General features: G+C 44.7%; 1 protein-coding gene across 1 annotated transcript in view; it reads left to right on the top strand.

Annotated features, from left to right (window-relative positions):
* The window catches only part of ostn (osteocrin), a 31,245-nt gene extending 23,903 nt beyond the window's left edge, over positions 1–7,342 (top strand). The window contains exons 4-5 of the mRNA XM_055879293.1: positions 6,280–6,401; positions 6,866–7,342. Of these exons, the coding sequence (XP_055735268.1) occupies positions 6,280–6,364 (85 nt within the window). The 3' untranslated portion in view covers positions 6,365–6,401; positions 6,866–7,342. The remainder of the gene's footprint in view (positions 1–6,279; positions 6,402–6,865) is intronic.
* Positions 7,343–19,236: the final 11,894 nt, after the last annotated feature.

Here is a 19,236-nt window from a genome sequence, read left to right as displayed (position 1 = left end):
AGTTCAGGGAGAGGTTGTTGTCCTGGCAACACATTGCCAGTTCTCTGACCTCCACCCTATAAGCTGACTCCTCGTTGTCAGTGATTAGGCTTACCACTGTTGTGTCGTCAGCAAGCTTAATGATGGTGTTGGAGTCATGTTTGGCCACTTAGCCGTGGGTGAACAGGGAGTACAGGAGGGGACTAAGTACACACCTCTGAGGGGCCCCGGTGTGGAGGATCAGCGTGGCAGACGTGTTGTTGCCAACCCTTACCACCTGGGGGAGGCCTGTCAGAAAGTCCAGGATTCAGTTGCAGAGGGAGGTGTTTAGTCCCAGGGTCCTTCGCTTAGTGATGAGCTTGGTAGAAGTGATGGTGTTGAACGCTGAGCTGTAGTCAATGAACAGCATTCTCACATAGGTGTTCCTTTTGTCCAGGTGGGAAAGGGCAGTGTGGAGTGCGATTGAGATTTCATCATCTGTGAATCGGTTGGGGAGGTGTGCGAATTGGAGTGGGTCTAGGGTATCCGGGAGGATGCTGTTGATGCTTTCAAAGCACTTCATGGCTACCGACGTGAGTGCTACGGTGCGATAATCTTTTAGACAGGTTACCTTTGCTTCCTTGGGCACAGGGACTATGGTGGTCTGCTTGAAACATGTAGGTATTACAGACTCGGTCAGGGAGAGATTGAAAATGTCAGTGAAGACACTTGCCAGTTGGTCCGCGCATGCTTTGAGTACCCATCCTCGTAAGCAGTCTGGTCCCGCGGCTTTGTGAATGTTGACCTGTTTAAAGGTCTTGCTCACATCTGGCTACGGAGAGCGTTATTGCACAGTCATCCAGAGCAGCTGGTACTCTCGTGCATGCTTCAGTGTTGCTTGCCTCGAAGTAGGCGTAAGGCATTAATGCGTCATTCACATGCTTGTGGGAAATTGGAAACTGGGAGGATGGAAGTCTTTTTTTCTCTTCTTTTTTTAACCTTTATTTAACCAGGAAAAGCCCATAGAGACCCAGTCTCTTTTTCAAGGGAGACCTGGTCAAGAAGGCAGCAACAATCCATACATTACAGAATTAAAACATACAACAATACAATACAACAACATGATCCAGCCTAAAAAAAAGCATTTACACTCCTCCATAACAGAGTCTCCCATTAATATTTTAAAATAATTCAGTGGCACTAACATATCTAGATGAAGCATGGATTGTAGATTATTCCATGCGTCTGGTTCACAAGAAGAGAAAGCAGTCTTGCCTAATACTGTGAATGTCCTGGGGACTTTAAGTAGCAACCACCTAGCAGACCAGGTATGGTAACTGCCAGTGGTGAAGGAGACCAGACTACAGAGGTAAAGAGGAAGTTTACCCAAAAGGGCTTTGTAGATGAACACGTACAAATGTATCTTTCTGCACATATAAAGTGAGGTCCAACCTACCATTTGGTACAATGTGCAATGGTGGGTGAGTGACATGGCATTTGTAATAAAGCGCAAGGATGCATGGTAAACAGAGTCCAGTCTCTGTAAGACGGAGGAGGTTGCATGCATATGCAACAAGTCACCATAATCAATTACAGAGAAAAAAGTGTCCTGAACAAGCTTCTTTCTAGCCATAAATGGGATTATGCAAGATTATGCACATGAACTTTGAAGGACAACTTGTCATCCAACCAAATACCTTGGTATTTGCAGGATGACACTTTTTCAATGGATAAGCCACTAGATGTGACAATGCTAACGTTCTCTGGCAGAGTTCTAGCTCTTCTAAAGGTCATGAATTAAGTTTTTGTTTATTCAAGACCAGTTTGAGACCATAAAGGGAGGCCTGCAGTGAATGAAAAGCAGTGTGGAGCTCTTCAACAGCCTGGACCAGAGAAGGAGCACATGAATATATAACTGTATCATCTGCATATAGATGTAATTTTGCTGGTTGCATCCCATTTCCTAAATCATTAATAAAAATTGAGAACAACACAGGAGCTAAAATGGAACCCTGGGGCACACCTCTATTAATCTCAAGAAAGCCAGACTTGTGATTGTCAGTATATACACATTGTGTTCTGTCAGAAAGATAGTCCCTAAACCAATTTACTGCCAACGTTTCTGAGTCTAGCTAGCAACAATTCATGGTCAACTATATCAATCCACATACAGAGCAGCACAACATTGCTTTTTATCAAGTCTGCAGTTGTGCTGCTGTGCCCCGATCTAAAGCCAGACTGAACCACGCTCAGTATGTTCTTTTCAATTAAGAAGTTTCTGTTCTGTCATGATTCTGTTTAGGTGGTTTTGAAGTGGGAACAATTCTTCAACCAATAACATTTTAGCTAGCTTTCTTAAAGTGTACAATAGTCAAACTAGATCCATTATCCATATTGATTTGATTTGTTGTTGTCACGGTCGTCGTTAGGTGAGAGGACGAAGGAGCAGCGTGATATAAATACATCTTCTTTTTAATAGAAGAAGAAACGAACACGAACACAAACTAGACAAAACAACAAACGACCGTGAAGCTATCAAACGAAAGTGCAGACACAAGCAAAACACAGACAATTACCCACAACCTACCTAATGCCTATGGCTGCCTAAAATATGGCTCCCAATCAGAGACAACGATAGACAGCTGTCTCTAGAACCAATACAGGCAACCATAGACTTACATAAACACCTACACTGAACACAACCCCATGAACTCTACAAAACCCCCTATACAATACAAACACCCTAGACTAGACAAAAACACAAAAACATCCCCCATGTCACACCCTGACCTAACTAAAATAATAAAGAAAACAAAGATAACTAAGGCCAGGGCGTGACAGTTGTCATCTTTTGGTTGAAAAGATAAAAGGTCAATGGTGAAACGACACATAGGCGGCAACTCAGGTAACAACATTTTCTCTGAGTTCCCATCTGTAATTATAACTTGGAGGGTCGTTCAAGTGAAACTTTCCAGTCGGAACTGCAAACCTCTGATAACTCCGATAGCATGTCAAGCCCCAAATAGCCTAATCCTGGAAAGCATTTTGAATGGAGATTCTTCATTGAACTTGCTTTTTATTCCAGGGCTAGGCTTCATCTGTGTCTAGGAAACTGCCCATTGACTGCTATGAGGGATAATGCCATCCTATCGTGGAGTTTTTGTAGGGAAAGGGGGATACCCGTCTGAATCAGAAAGGTGCCGGAGACTGCCGTAATCGACATCCACAACTTCAGCGCCCGGGGAACAGTGGGTTAACTGCCTTGCTCAGGGGGAGAACAACAGATTTTTACCTTGTCAGCTCAATCAATCAATAAAGTTTATTTTATATAGCCCTTCGTACATCAGCTAATATCTCGAAGTGCTGTACAGAAACCCAGCCTAAAACCCCAAACAGCAAGCAATGCAGGTGTAGAAGCACGGGATTCGATCATGCAACATTTTGGTTACTGGCACAATGCTCTAACCACTAGGCTACCTGTCACCCCACTTGTAACATACTGTGTGCGCAGACAGAGAAAAACAACATGAATGTCAACCTATCTGAATCAACTTTAAGCGAATTACATCATCAAGTCAACCTGTTCCCCAATGGCCCAAAATCTCATTAGCAAGATGCATAAATAGAACATTAAAGAACAGTTAACCTGTTGGGGATGGGGGCGCTGTTTAGACTATTTATGCTAATGTGGCTAATTTTTTAAACGGCTTCCCACAAAATCCTTGATCGTACAATATGCATATTATTATTATTATTGGATAGAAAACAGTCTATAGTTTCTATAGGAGTTGAAATTTTGTCTCTAAGTGGAACAGAGCCCATTCTACAGCAATTTCCCTGACATGGAGTCAGATTTGAGAAACGTTGGCCACTTTTCTGAAGTCATTTAAAAGGGCACTGTCGTTGCTATGACTATACGGACACTTCTTACGTCTTCCCCTGGATGCCTTTACGTGATGACGATTCCAACGGGCTCGATTGCTCGTTCACAGGCCCTACAAATGAAAAAAACCTTTAGCTAGCAAGTCTTTTCTTGCTGCGTAACGCGCGTGGAAGACACCGACCCTCTCCTGTTCCAAGCGTTAGTTTAGCCTGTTATATTTCTCCGGTCATCTTTTCACTCGTTATAGGAGTTACAAACATCACAAAGTAGTTAATTTAAAGCGTTTTATAGCAATTTATATCCGTTTAGTGCGATTTTGGGACATTTATTTTTGCAACGATGTGAAAAGTTGGGTACGCTTTTCAGTTCATCCCGAACGTAGTTGACATTTCCACATGGCAAGAGGACAGCTTTCCACCAAAAGACGATTTCTCCCAAGAAAGGATCCTTTGCCCAAGATACTGATGGAAGAACAGCTCAAGGTAGGACATTTTTATTATGATAAATCGTGTTTCTGTCGAAACATTTTAGTGGCTTAGGACGCCATGTTTTTTGACGTAGCTTCGCTTGGCGCAAACTGTATTGAAAAGTAAGGATAAATTAAAAAATGTAATAACGCAATTGTATTAAGAATTAAATTGTCTATCAATCCCTGTCCACCCTATATTTTTTAGTCACGTTTATGAGTATTTATGTATAAGAGTAGATCACTGTCTAAATGGCGCAAGGACGTTTTCTTTACCAGCTTGTCTACATTTCACATTGTCTAACCATGATTTTGGTGGCTAAATATAAACATTTTCGATCAAACTGTATATGCATGTTGTAATGTGATGTTACAGGAGTGTCATCGGAAGAATTCTGAGAAGGTTAGTGAAAAAATTAATATCTTTTGGCGATGTTGACTTTTATCGCTCACTTTGGCTAGAATCAATGCTGGGCTGCTAATTGCTATGTGCTAAGCTAATATAACGATTTATTGTGTTTTCGCTGTAAGACACTTAGAAAATCTGAAATATTGTCTGTATTCACAGGATCTGTGTCTTTCGATTCGTGTATGCTGTGTATTTTTACGAAATGTTTGATGATTAGTAGTTAGGTAAACACGTTGCTCATTGTAATTATTCTAGTCCATTTGTGATGGTGGGTGCAATTGTAAACTATGCCATATACCTGAAATATGCACTTTTTTCTAACAAAACCTATCCCATACCATAAATATGTTATCAGACTGTCATCTAATGAGTTTTTTTGTTGGTTAGGGGCTATAAATATCTTAGTTTAGCCGAATTGGTGATGGCTACTGGTGTTGGTGGACAAATAAAAGATGGTGGATTATGCTAATGTGTTTTTAGGTAATAGATGTACATCTTTACATATTGTGTCTTCCCTGTAAAACATTTTAAAAATCGGAAATGTTGACTGGATTCATAAGATCTGTGTCTTTCATTAGCTGTATTGGACTTTAATGTGTGAAAGTTAAATATTTTTAAAAAATATTTTTTTTGAATTTCGCGGCACTGGTTTTTCAGTGGGGGGGGGGGGGGGGTGTGCCGCTAGCGCCACGCTGATCCTAGACAGGTTAATTGTCTTGGCTCTCTCTGCTGTACTGCTTTTCCTAAACGAGTAAAGACATATACATGCCTTATCATAGTTATCCTGATGAGAAATGTTGAGACCTGTGAAAGGTTTACCTACTGGACATTTACAAATAAAACCTTTGTTGAAAATGCATATATTGTATTTGTGAGTTCCACTTTATTTGACATTTCACTATGACATGAACATGACGGTGTTATAAGACCACCATCAGGTGCTCATGTGAGATGACGACCGTTGTCGTAACAGAGGTAGCAGGTTGCATTATGACTGTACTGATATAACACCCCTGGACAGTATGGACAGCAAACTTCCTATTTCAGTGCATGGTAGTCTAAATGTCAAAGGGAAACAACACTTTCATATGCATTCAATTATTAAATTAGAATTAAAAAGAACGTCATTGTCCACGCAATGTGAACATTAGGCTTCAGTTTCACCGCAAAAAAATAGTTTTTTTTTTTTTGATTTACCAGGTTATGCAATGCAATGTATTCAATTTGTCAAGAGTTTGATTCAGTAAATACACATAAAACTGATTTGAAATCCATTTTCAATTTGCAAGTTTATTCAAATTCGATTGACGATAAATTGATAAATCATGTTCTAAATTGAATATTCATATTTGAAATATCCACTAGGATTAGGCTGTTACACATACAGACAGTTTTCCAGACACAGATTAAGCATATTCCAGGACTGAAAAGCTTTCTCAATGGAGATTCTCCATTCAAAGAGCTTTTTAGTCCAGGACTAGGTTTAGTTAATCTGTATCTGGGAAACACCAGGCCCATAGAATAAGTGTAATGTAAATGGTGACAGTTTATCTCCCCCAACAGGAAAGTTGTTGAACTGCCACGGAGGCGAGTGAGTGTTCCTATTGACCGGATCGGAGTGGGCCGTCTACCTAGCAGCCGAGGGTAGACCCCCCCCCCATCCACCCATCCCCTTACCTGGACAGGTAAAGGACAAGCCCACAGAGGTTTACACAGGGTCATGCTCATTAGGGAATGCAACAGTTTTAAAACATATTGCAACAGAAAAAATAGGGTTTCTTAATGGACAAGTCTTGGTAGTCCCTCTCGGTGTCAATCTGTTTCCTTCCGTTTAGTGCCTAATTAACACAACCCAGTTTTACCGCACACCATTATATACTGTACACAACAGTGTAATATGAGTGACTTATAACATAGGGCCCTGTGACCTGACCAGGAACAACTCTGGGCCCTAATAATGGGCAATAAGGAGGAGCAGGCCACAAGGCCAGGAAAAACATGTCCATTCCTATACATAGTGTAGTTACAAATACAGTAACTCTACAGTGGATCAGACCAGAAATAACTTATTCCTACAACAGTTTTTTTGAAGACATGACATTGAAGACCACCCATGGTAATGTTTGTCTATTTTCTCAATTTTCCACAGGGGATTCTACCACAGGTAGAAGATGCATGGAAAGCACATCAACACCCCACGACCACTCCTCTTGCTCTACCAACCCCCACCTCACCCCATCACCCTACATACGTACACTATGGCACAAATCACTTCCTCGTTATAGTTCTGATGTGATGTAAACTATCCCCCATTCCTCCCCACTTCCTTTCCCCGTAGTCAGTGGTGATACTGTGGGGGGATACAGTGTGGAAACATCCTAAAAAGCACATCACTACCATAGCAACACACATATTTACCCATAATGCCTGTGGGCACTCTTGCCTTTTTTGCTCGTTTGTAGTACATGCACACATGGTCTGTCTGTTCACTTTGACTGAAGGCTGACTGGGTGGCAATGGCCTTGACATTAAAAACTGATTATAAGACAACAACTGACTCAAGTGTTTTACTCTCATGTATTGGTACAACTTTACATTGGTTCTGTGATTGCTAATTGCTGACAGATACAGTTTACACACATACTTAAGAAGACAGAGTAAAGTTGAATTGATTATATTTGAATTCACAATGTTGAAAGCACATTGACTGCCACACCCTGATCAGTTTCACCTGTCCTCGTTATTGTCTACCCCCCTCCAGGTGTCGCTTGTTTTCCCCAGTGTATTTATCCCTGTGCTTCATGTGTCTCTCTGTGCCAGTTCGTCTTGTATGTTTCCAAGTCAACCAGCGTTTTCCCGTTCTCCTGTTTTTTGCATTCTCCTTTTTCTAGTCCTCCCGGTTTTGATACTTGCCTGTTTCTGGACTTTGTACCCGCCTGACTGATCATTCTGCCTGCCTTGGCCACGAGCCTGTCTGCCACTTTGTACCTCCTGGACTCTGATCTGGTTTTGACCTTTTTGCCTGTCCACGACCATTCTCTTGCCTACCCCTTTTGGATTAATAAACATGGTACGACTCCAACCATCTGCCTCCTGTGTCTGCATTTGGGTCTCGCCTTGTGCCTTGACAGTACGAACTGGCCGTGACAGACCCAGCAGACTTGGACCAGCTCCGCCACACTGTCTCCCAGCAGGGAGCCACCATTGAGAGACATCAGGAGTTGCTACAGGGCCTTTTGGAAGGGCTTAGTTCCTTGACGGAATGCCACGACCACGGGTTAAAGGCTATTATGGAGCAAATCAGAGAGTTAGCTCAGACTGTCTGCCACCTCTGAAAAACCCCAATCACCCAGTCATTTTTTTCCCTATCTGTGGTGAGTTTGTACAGCCTATCCCAACTCCCCGTGAACCCCGCTTACCTCCTCCAGAGTGATATTCGGGGAATCCTGGTACCTGCATGGGGTTTTCTTTCTCAGTGCTTGCTTATTTTTGAGTTACAGCCATCTTCGTTTTCGTCAGACCGATTGAAGATAGCGTATATAATTATGCTAATGTCGGGAAGGGTGCCCTCCTGGGCTACGGCAGTTTGGGAACAACAATCTTCCATTTGCGGTCATTTTGGAGGAATTCATGGCAGAGGTGAGAAGTTTTTGAGTCTCCGGTATCCGGGAGAAAGGCGGCCAGCAAACTGCTTGACTTACGTTAACTCCCGTAGTGTGGCAGACTAAACGGTGGACTTTCGCACGTTGGCCGCCGAGAGTACCTGGAATACGGAGTCTCTTTTCGATACTTTTCTGCACGGATTATCTGAGGAGGTTAAGGATGAGATAGCTGCTCGGGAACTGCCGGTGGACCTCGACTCCCTTATCGCCTTAACCACTAAAATTGATGGACGCCTATGAGAACGCAAGAGTGAGAATGAGGTTTGGTCTCGGGCACACTCGTGCACCCTATATGGTGCGTTCACCTCCTATGGAATCCGGAAGTTTCTGAAGGCATCTCTTCCAAGAGGAGTAGAAGCCACCCGAGCTCTCTCGTGAATCTACGACGGGTGAGTTGGAAACTCCTGAGTCTATGCAGTTGGGAAGAACAAGGCTATCAGCTTGGGAGTGCTCATGGAGGATGAATAATAACTGTTGTCTGTACTGTGGAGGGGCAGGACATTTTATAGCTATCTGCCCTATTAGGAAACCGTTGTCTCTAGTGGGTACCAGTACTATGGTGAGTCAGACTGGGAGTTCCCTAATTCCCATCATCTGCACACCCCTTTTTGCTCTTGTGCTGTGGGGAGACAAATCTAAGTCTCTCCGAGTGCTCATTGACTCTGGGGCAGAATGTCTTATGGATGCCACGATAGCTTTGGAGCTTGATATTCTCACTCAGCCTCTGTGCCCATGGATGCTAGGGTATTGGACGGACCCTCTATAGGGGAAGTCACCCATAGTACTGTGCCCGTTCAATTACGGGTTTCTGGTAATCACAGTGAGACCATACAGTTCCTCCTCATTGCATTTCCCCATGTTCCGTTTGTTTTGGGATTTTCCTGGCTACAAAAACACAATCCTGTGATTGACTGGACCACAAGCTCCATCCTGGTTTGGAGTCCTTTTTGCCTTTCCCACTGCCTTCAATCAGCACAGCCTTCCCCAAGTCGTCCTCCTCAGGATGTTAGCAAGACTGTAGATGTCTCTGCTATTCCTACTGAATACCATGACCTCCTGGAAGTGTTCAGTAAGGCAGGTGCTACTTCCCTTCATCCGCACCATCCTTATGATTGTGCCATTGATCTTCTCCCAGGCACTACACCACATTGGGGTCGATTGTAGTCTCTGTCTGGACCAGAGACCAAAGCTATGGAGGAGTCTCTCCATCCGTCTGCATCTCCTGCCGGCGCAGGGTTTTTCTTTGTGGAGAAGAAGGACAAGACCCTGCGTCCGTGCATTGACTACAGGGGACTTAATGACATTACTGTCAAGAATCGTTACCCCCTACCTCTCCTCGGCATTTGAACCTCTCCAGGGGGCCACCATATTTTCCAAGTTGGACCTTCGAAATGCCTACCACCTGGTTCGGATACACGAGGGAGATGAGTGGAAGACAGTCTTCAACACAGCCAGTGGACATTATGAGTACCAGGTCATGCCATTTGGACTCACCAACACCCCCGCTGTTTTCCAGGCTTTGGTCAATGATGCGCTTCGGGACATGCTAAACCGGTTTGTGTTCGTGTACCTTGACAACATCCAGTTTTTTTCCTGATCTGCACAAGAACATGTTCTTCATGTCAGACAGGTCCTTCAGCGCCTCCTGGAGAACCAACTGTTTGTGAAAACCGAGAAGTGTGAGTTCCACCGCTCTACAATCACCTTTCTGGGATATGTCATTGCTGAGGGCAATGTTCCGATGGATCCTGGAAAAAGGTGAAAGCAGTGGTGGATTGGCCTTAACCAACGTCCAGGGTGCAGTTTCAACGGTTTCTTGGTTTTGCAAACTTCTACCGCTGTTTAATTCGGGACTACAGCACCCTGGCTGTCCCCCTCTCGGCGCTCACCTCTCCCAAGGCACTGTTCAAATGGTCTCCAGCTGTCGACAAGCCTTTGTGGACCTGATGCATCGGTTGACAACAGCACCCATCCACATCCATCCGAACCCCTCGCGTCAATTTGTGGTGGAAGTGGATGCTTCGGATGTTGGAGTGGGGACCATCCTGTCCCAGCAATCTGCCCGGGACCAGAAGCTTCATCCCTGTGCCTTTCTGTCTCATCGTCTCAATCCTGCTGAGAGGAACTACGATGTAGGCAACCGAGAACTCCTGGCGGTGAAGATGGCGTTGGAAGAGTGGAGGTACTGGCTGGAAGGAGCAGAACAGCCATTCCTGGGATGGACCGACCATAAAAACCTGTAATCATCGATTACAGCTCAGCATTTAACACCATAGTACCCTCCAAACTCGTCATTAAGCTTGAGACCCTGGGTCTCGACCCCGCCCTGTGCAACTGGGTCCTGGACTTTCCGATGGGCCGCCCCCAGGTGGTGAGGGTAGGTAACAACATCTCCACCCCGCTGATCCTCAACACTGGGTCCGCACAAGGGTGCGTTCTCAGCCCTCTCCTGTACTCCCTGTTCACCCACGACTGCGTGGCTATGCACGCCTCCAACTCAATCATCAAGTTTGCAGACGACACTACAGTGGTAGGCTTGATTACCAACAACGACGAGACGGCCTACAGGGAGGAGGTGAGGGCCCTCGGAGTGTGGTGTCAGGAAAATAACCCTACACACTTAATGCAGCTGTTGGCCACACTAGATACTGACTGTTACTTTTGATTTTGACCCCCACTTTGTTCATGGACACATTATTCAATTTCTGTTAATCCCATGTCTGTGGAACTTGTTCAGTTTATGTCTCAGTTGTTGAATCTTATGTACATACAAATATTTACACATGTTAAGTTTGCCTGAAAATAAACAAAGTTGACAGTGAGAGGACGTTTCTTTTTTTGCTGAGTTTATGTGCCCTCTGTTCACCATTGTCTGTTTGGTTATTGTTCCCATGTCCTTGCTCTTGTGAGTACCTGTGCTTTGTTGTTTCGGATTTCGTGCTGCGTGTATTGTGTACTCGTTATTATGGGTATCATCCCGTGTATTTATTAGAGGTTTACCCTCACTCTTTTGTTTGGGTTACATTCCTGTGTTTTTGTATACATGTTCGTTTTGGGCTTCGTCCCTGTGCCTTTTTATGGCATGTTGTATTTTGGGGTGGAGTATTAAAACCCCCTTTTACGTATTCCTGTGCTTGTCTCCAATCAGTTGGACATTGTTCAATTGTCAATTCTACCGCTGAAAAATGTAATATGACACCAATACCGGTAGCTATGGTCTGAGAGGGATCAAGAAGAACAGAACCTCAGTGACACAACAATGCCAAAAATATGTTTATTTCATTAACAGTTATATCATCCATGATGATGTCAAGGAAATATAAAATAATACTGGCCAATGCCAAGTGCAAATTATAAAACAATTTGATGACATGTACAGTGTGGCCCTAATCTTATACGTTAGGGGTAACTTGTCAGATATAAATGGCTAGAGCATTATAGTTTGGGAGTGCAGTTTGTATCTGAGGGCACGTGAATGATACATTGGAGTTCATGATATAAGAATGCACAAGGAGTTCGAGTCGAGTTTGACATGGAAATTGCTTGTCATCGAGACATTGATATGATCATATTAATAAATAAAAGTAAAATAAAAAATACATAAGGTCTGGTGAGTGGGATAACATGAGTTTGGAGTGCATTGTTGGGAGTACAATATTACATTATCAGCTTTTCTAAAATGATGCGGGGACTGAGTTGGAGATAATCTTTCGAATTCACAAAATAAATTAAAATATAAGGTTGGGTGTGGGGTCCAATTATAATATATTTTTTTATGGCACTTTTTGATACTCAGAGTACATTGGAATGTCAACTCATCTCCTAAATAAAGCTGAAATGAAATGGACTTGACCACCAACCCTGGAGAGAGGAGTTATGAAGTGCAAAGGGGACGAGAGTGCACAGGGGACCAAGGACATGAGATGTGGATAGGGGACAGGTTGAACAGAAGGGACCCCCCTCATTCCCTCCCGCCACCACATTACCACCACGGAATCGTCCCAAGGTGGCTCTGCAACCAAACGGCGTAGTTGGCCATCCAGGTGTAGACCCCATAAACCCTCCGGCTCCCACACTTGTCCGAGTCCCCCCAGACACCAGGCTTTCGGCCACCCAGAGCCCGCTTCGGGCTCCACCATCACAAACGCCCCCCCCCCCACTGTCCCCCAATCACGTGTTGTGCCTGCCCTCATAGAAGCCGGTAGATAACATGTTGTAGTTGATGGGGCATGAGGGGTAGCTGGCCTTGCACTTCTCCTGTGTGACCACGGGCAGCTTGACATACTGTTTCACGTCCAACACCATGCCCAGGTTGGAGGAGAGGACGAAGGTGTCGGCGGCCGTGGAGTTGTTGGGGTTGGAGAAGACCCAGCCGGACCAGGGTGTTGAGCTGGGGCCTCCGGGATTGTCTTTGCCCTGGGGAGGGGGAAGGCAGACAGGTTGCACCAGCTTCCCACGGGCAACGCCTAACTCAGCTTGACCAGAGCGATGTTGTAGTTGCGAGGGTCGAAGTGAGTGTGGAGGATGACTTGCTCCACTAAGCAGTTGGTGGCGTCCTGCTTGGCGCGGATGTCATTCAGGCCCAGGTAGACGCGGATGTGTGCGGGAGCCACAGGCTCCACAGTGGCGCCACAGCATTGGGAGTGCAGGACCTGAGCAGCGGTGAGGACCCCGGACTAGGATAGCAGGGCCCCGCTCCCGAACCTGCGGTCCTCCGGGACACGGGACATGTCTTCCACGGTGAGGAGGACCTGCCAGGGGAAGAGACTTGGCACAGCGCTACGCCCCCTGACAATACGCTTCATCTGGGCTGGAAAGGGCTGGGATGGCTCCCCACATGCTGAAACACACAGACACACAGTGCGAGTTGGACTCATGCTCTCCTGATGAGATAGCCTTGTCTGGGACATAAAACCAGTGGCACCCTTGGTTCAAGAGAAAATGTTGAAATGGTTAAGATGGTGGTTTCCTGGGCAGGAGACAAGGATTCGGGGCCATACATTATTACTGTATAAATTCTCCAGTTAGGCTTGCAGTAGTGAAGCTTTTCTGGCAAACAGGTAGGAGTTTTAGTCCCATGTTCTGAGTTGGTCCACCTTCTCCCCACAGGTGTACACAGCTGAATAGACAGTCAAAAAATGACAGATTTGCATTTATGCAAATTAAAAGATCAGCAGGTGCTCAAATCAGCATAACAAATGAAAGAAACCATATTTTTTCTTGAATACTTGACTTGATTGGGAAAAACTCTGGGCCCGGTTTCCCGATAGTGATAGAATTGAGGCTTATGAGTGTTTTAACAGTCAAAGATGTCACACCCGTTTGCCAAAACACCATGCTGTGCACGAGTTAGAAATTGAAAAATGATTCTGCTTTTACAGTAGCTGTACAGTAGCTGTTCAGAAATAGGCTAAAGAGCTTCCTGTAATGCTGAAATGTATTCAAAGTAATCTTTTTTTAAATCCATGTTTTACAAAATATTTTTTTTTCCATCAAAAGATGAAAAGTTCTGTAGGCTATTTATTTAAGTGTTTGTATTATATGTATTTAAGTGTTTGTATTACGGTATACCGTATGTTTTCCATGTGTTATGCATTCAAAGTGTTTTTTCTGTTCCAGCCCAGCACTAACACACCTGATTTAAATTGATCAAACCAAATGAGTTAATAATGAAGTGTGCTGTTGCTGGGCTGGAATAGAAGTCTGCTCACCCAGTAGATCAGAGATCAGTAGAGCAAGGTTGGCCACCTCTGTTATGGACTTTTTGTATTTTCAACTGAAATTATGCGTTAGTAATAATAGCCTACTTGTTACCAAGAAGACTAACCTTTAGATATGAGTTAGCTTATGCGTACACTTTGAAATTATATGAAAGTGTTGATTCTTTGTGAAGTGTTTAAATTTGTTTTAACTGTTAACTTAAACTATTATTCAAGATTAAGTAGTGTCAATGTTGTTTAATCACAGGTCACAGTCCTGCAATGAAGAAGGGAAGGGAACATGTCTCTAATTTGTCTTTCTCTGTTGTATTTTCAAATGAACACTACCTTTTTGTTCAGTTGTAAGCTCTCCAATTAGTTTTGATTGTCACTCTTTTTGTCAGGATATCAGCCATGTGAACCCATTTTGCAGCTGATAATGGCATGCAACGCCAATGCAGCCATAGGCCTACAGCAGTGGTTCCTAACTCCAGTCCTTGAGTACTCCCAACAGCACACATACCTGATTCAACTGATTGAGGGCCTGATGATTAGTTGACAAGTTGAATCAGGTGTGCTTGCCCAGGGATACAATAAAAATGTGTACTGCTGTGGCACTCGTGGACCGGAGTTGGGAAGCACTGACCTACAGTATGATGGCATTTGCCTTATGGCCATTTGCATTGCACCCCATGCTATTGTGCAGAGAATAGCTTAACTGACACATTGTTTACATACTGTTGAGTTATATGTTCTCAATTTAAAAACAATACCCGTAGATAGTGCATTCGAAAAATTTTAAGCCTTATTCTAAAATCGATTAAATCGTTTTTTCCCCTCAGCAATCTACACGAAATAACCCATAATGAAAAAGCGAAAATAGTTTATTTTTAAATTGTTGCACATGTAAAAATATTTAAAAAACTTATTTACATAAGTAGTCAGACCCTTTGCTATGAGACTCGAATTTGAGCTCCGGTGCATCCTGTTTCCATTGATCATCCTTGAGATGTTTCTACAACTTGAAATGAGTCCACCTGTGGTAAATTCAACTGATTGAACATGATTTGGAAAGACACACACCTGTCTATATAAGTTCCCACAGTTGACAGTGCATGTCAGAGCAAAAACCAAGACATGATGTTGAAGGAATTGTCCGTAGAGCTCTGATACAGGATTTTGTCGAGGCACAGATCTGGGGAACGGTAGCAAAATATTTCTGCTGCATTGAAGGTCCCCAAGAGGCATCCATCATTCTTAAATTGAAGAAGTTTGGAACCACCAAGACTCTTCCTAGAGCTGTCCGCCTGGCCAAACTGGGCAATCGGGGGATGAGGGCCTTGGTCAAGGTGACCAAGAACCCGATGGTCACTCTGACAGAGTTCCAGAGTTACTCTGTGGAGATGGGAGAACCAGTCCAGCTGTCATTTTACTTTTTATATTTATTTCACCTTTATTTAAATAGGCCATGGTGGCGAAGTAATTACAATATAGCAATTAAACACTGGAATGGTAGGATGTAAATAATATGAATGTGCAAGTAGAGATACTGGGGTGCAAAGGAGCAAGATAAATAAATAAATACAGTACGGGGATGAGGTAGATTGGATGGGCTAATTACAGATGAGCTATGTACAGGTGCAGTGATCTGTGAGCTGCTCTGACAGCTGGTGCTTAAAGCTGGTGAGGGAGGTAAAAGTCTCCAGCCATGACTTGCGATGTGACTTGGGACGAGAACTGTGTACAGCTTTGCTCTCTGGAGCAGCGCGCCACTGAAAATAGTTATAACTGGGTTTGGCGTTGAGGTGGATCGACTGAGGATCCCCGGTGTCTGTGATGCACGCTGTTAGGTGTCTGTGATGGACGTTGTTTGGTGTAATGCAGAACCGGTGGCCAGCGCGAGACTGAGGAGCATCTATCTGTCCTCCTGAGAGGATCCCTGTGAGTAGTAGCCCAGTACAGAGTGACCCGAACAGTTTGTGTTTTAGTAATGTTGGCTTCTTGGCATGTATTGCATTAATTGTACCGCACAGATGGAAAGGAAATCCCAGAACATTGAATTGGTGGTAGGAGTAGCAGCAGCAGCAGCAGAGATGTTTTGCGGTTTCAGAGATTTTAGTAAAAAATAACTACAGTGGGTTCAGAGAGAAGGGGTTCCAGCCTCGCAGGCCGATGGCCTGGTGTAGGATCTGTTAGGGACATCGTAGTGGGAAGGGGTGTTGGGGATAGTGGTGGATATACAGTGGCTTCAGAAACTATTCACACCCCTTGAATTGTTCAACACTTGGTTATGTTACAGCCTGAATTCAAAATGGATTAAATAAAAAAATCACCCATCTACACACAATACCCATAATGACAAAGTGAAAATATTTTTTTTAGAAATGTTTGCAAATATATTTCAAATTAAATACAGAAATCGCATTTATAATATTCACACCCCTTTACTATGACACACTAAATTGAGCTCAGGTGCATCCAATGTTTCATACCCCTTCCCCTGTCTCATCAAAATTCTATCTCGTATATATACAGACAGTTCCTTGGACTTCTAGTTTCTGCTCTGACATGTACTGTGGGACCTTATATAGGAAGGTGTTTTTTGTAAATCATGTCCAAACAATTTAATTGACCACAGGTGGACTCCAATCAATGATGAGACAAAAACGTAACTCTTTGGCCTGAATGCAATGCACAATGTCTGGAGCAAACCAGGCACAACTCATAACATCATCCCTACCATGAAGCATGGTGGTGGCAGCATCATGCTATGGGGATGCTTTTCAGAGACAGGGACTAGAGACTGATTAGGATGGAAGAACAATGAATGGAGCCAAATACAGGCAAATCCTTGATAATAACCTGCTTCAGAGGCAAACAACAGACTAGGGGTGAAGATTTATGATCCAACAGGACAATTTCCCCAAGCATACAGCCAAAGCAACGCTGGAATGGCTTCAAAACAGGAATGTGGAAGTCCTTGAGTGGACCAGCCAAAGCCCAGACTTGAATCCCGTTGAAAATCTGTGGAAAGACTTGAAGATGGCTGTTCACCACCGCTCCATGTCTAACTTAACAGAGCTTCAGAAAATCTGTAAGGAAGAATGGGAGAAAATTCCCATATCTAGATGTTCAAAGCTGATACAGACATAGCCAAGATGACTCAAAGCTGTAATCGCCGCCAAAGGTGCTTCAACAAAGCATTGACTCAAGGGTTTGAATACTTATGTAAATGAGATCTGTATTTCATTTTCAATACATTTGGAAAAATGTCCAAACATGTTTTCACTGTCATTATGGGGTATTGTGTGTGGATGGGTGAGAAAAATATTTAAGAAATGTTTAATTCAAGCTATAACACAACACAATGTGGGGTTAGATGGTGGTGCAATTTCCTTTTTTCTCCATTTCCCTTTGTGAGCAAATGTGCAATGCACTTTCCGAGCTGTGACAGTCAGCAATATGCAACAAAGCATCTAGTCTAATGGAAAAACACACGAAGAAGATATAGATTGATGAATCAGAATACAGCAACTGTCACGCCTGCTCCTGCTCCCTCCCTCCCTCCAGCACTCGACATCGCCGGTCTACTAACCGCCGGTCCTGGCAACCCACATTGAGGAAGGGAATGCACCAGGAAAGCCTTCCCATCCTCATCAGCACACCCGTACACAAAGTCATCCTCGGCCTCCCGTGGCTCCAACTTCATAACCCCACCATCTCCTGGTCAAAGAAATCACCACCTGAGGACCAGGATGCAGGAGGACCTGCTTTCCCGCACCCTGTGGTTCTACGTCGGTGGAGGGCGCTGTGAGTATCCTCCAGCTCATCAATCGGTCCTCCCGTCTCGTTGGCCCGGTGTTTTGGGACATAGATGTGGACATCTTCATCTACGTCCTCACTGGGTAAGAGATCCACTGTTGACCTGGGCACACACATCCCTTTGCCGCTTGACACCCAGGTATCCAATCCCTTTCCAATAAATACTTGGGGCCCACTTTGGTGCAGGACGTCACCCACTGTGTCAACTCATGTTCGGTATGTACTCAATCCAAATCTCCCTGGCACGCTCCAGCAGGGAATACTACTTCCCCTTCTTGTGCCTCAGCGGCCTTGGTCACATCTGTCCATGGACTTTGTAACGGATCTACCCCTTTCTGATGGTTTTATCACTATTCTGGTTGTTTTTGACATGTCCAAAACTCACTTTGTCACTCCTGCACCGGGCTGACTCCCCTCCAGTGCGTCCTGGGATATCAGCTGGCCCTGGCTCTGTGGACTCCGAGCCAGACCGAGGCCCCTGCAGTAGGCGAGAGGTTCCGGCATCCTCCGTCAGAAGGATCAGGCAGACCGCCACCGCATTGAGTATCCTGTGTTCCATCTTGTGATCGCATCTGGCTCTCCACCAGGAACCCCTTGCTCCACCTGGCCTGCCGGAAGCTGAGCCCCCGGTTTGTGGGGCCCTTCAAGGTCCTCTTGAGTCAATGAGGTAACCTATCTTTTAGAACTCCCCACCAATTACCATATCTCACCCTTTTATGTTTTCCTCCTCAGGTCGGTGATTCCTGGTCCCCTGGCTGATGCCATCCCCGCGACACCCCTCCGCCTCCCCAGGACATCGAAGGGACCCCACTGTGCTTTTAGGTGCCTCCTGGACTCCCGCGTCATGGGGGTTGGCTCCAGTGCCTGGTGGACTGGGAGGGGTATGGTCCTGATGAGCTCTCTAGCATCCCGGTGGCGGACATGCTGGACCCCAACATCATCTGGAACTTCTATCTCTGCCGTCCGGACCGGCCAGCTCCTAGACCTTGGGGCACTCTTCCTGGCTGGCGTCATCCTGCGACTGGAGCCACGTGTTGGGGGGGTGGTACTGTCACGCCTACTCAGGCTCCTTCCTGCACTCGACGGACTACTGGTCCTGGCAACCCACATTGCGCACACCTGCTCCTCATCGTTAAGCACACCTGGACTTCATCACCACCCTGATTTCTCTCCCTTCATGTAAGTCTGTCTTCAGGCAGTATTGGTTTTGGTTACGTTCAGTACGCTTCTGATGTTTTGTATATTCTTAGTTTATTATCAAACTCACCTCCTGAACCTGCTTCCTGACTCCCTGCGTATTCGTTACAGCAACAATTATTTTAGCTGATAGCAGCCAG

Source organism: Salvelinus fontinalis, chromosome 24 (genome assembly GCF_029448725.1).
Source record: "Salvelinus fontinalis isolate EN_2023a chromosome 24, ASM2944872v1, whole genome shotgun sequence".
Classification (NCBI taxonomy): Eukaryota; Metazoa; Chordata; class Actinopteri; order Salmoniformes; family Salmonidae; genus Salvelinus; species Salvelinus fontinalis.
This window is presented reverse-complemented; position numbering and strand designations above follow the sequence as displayed.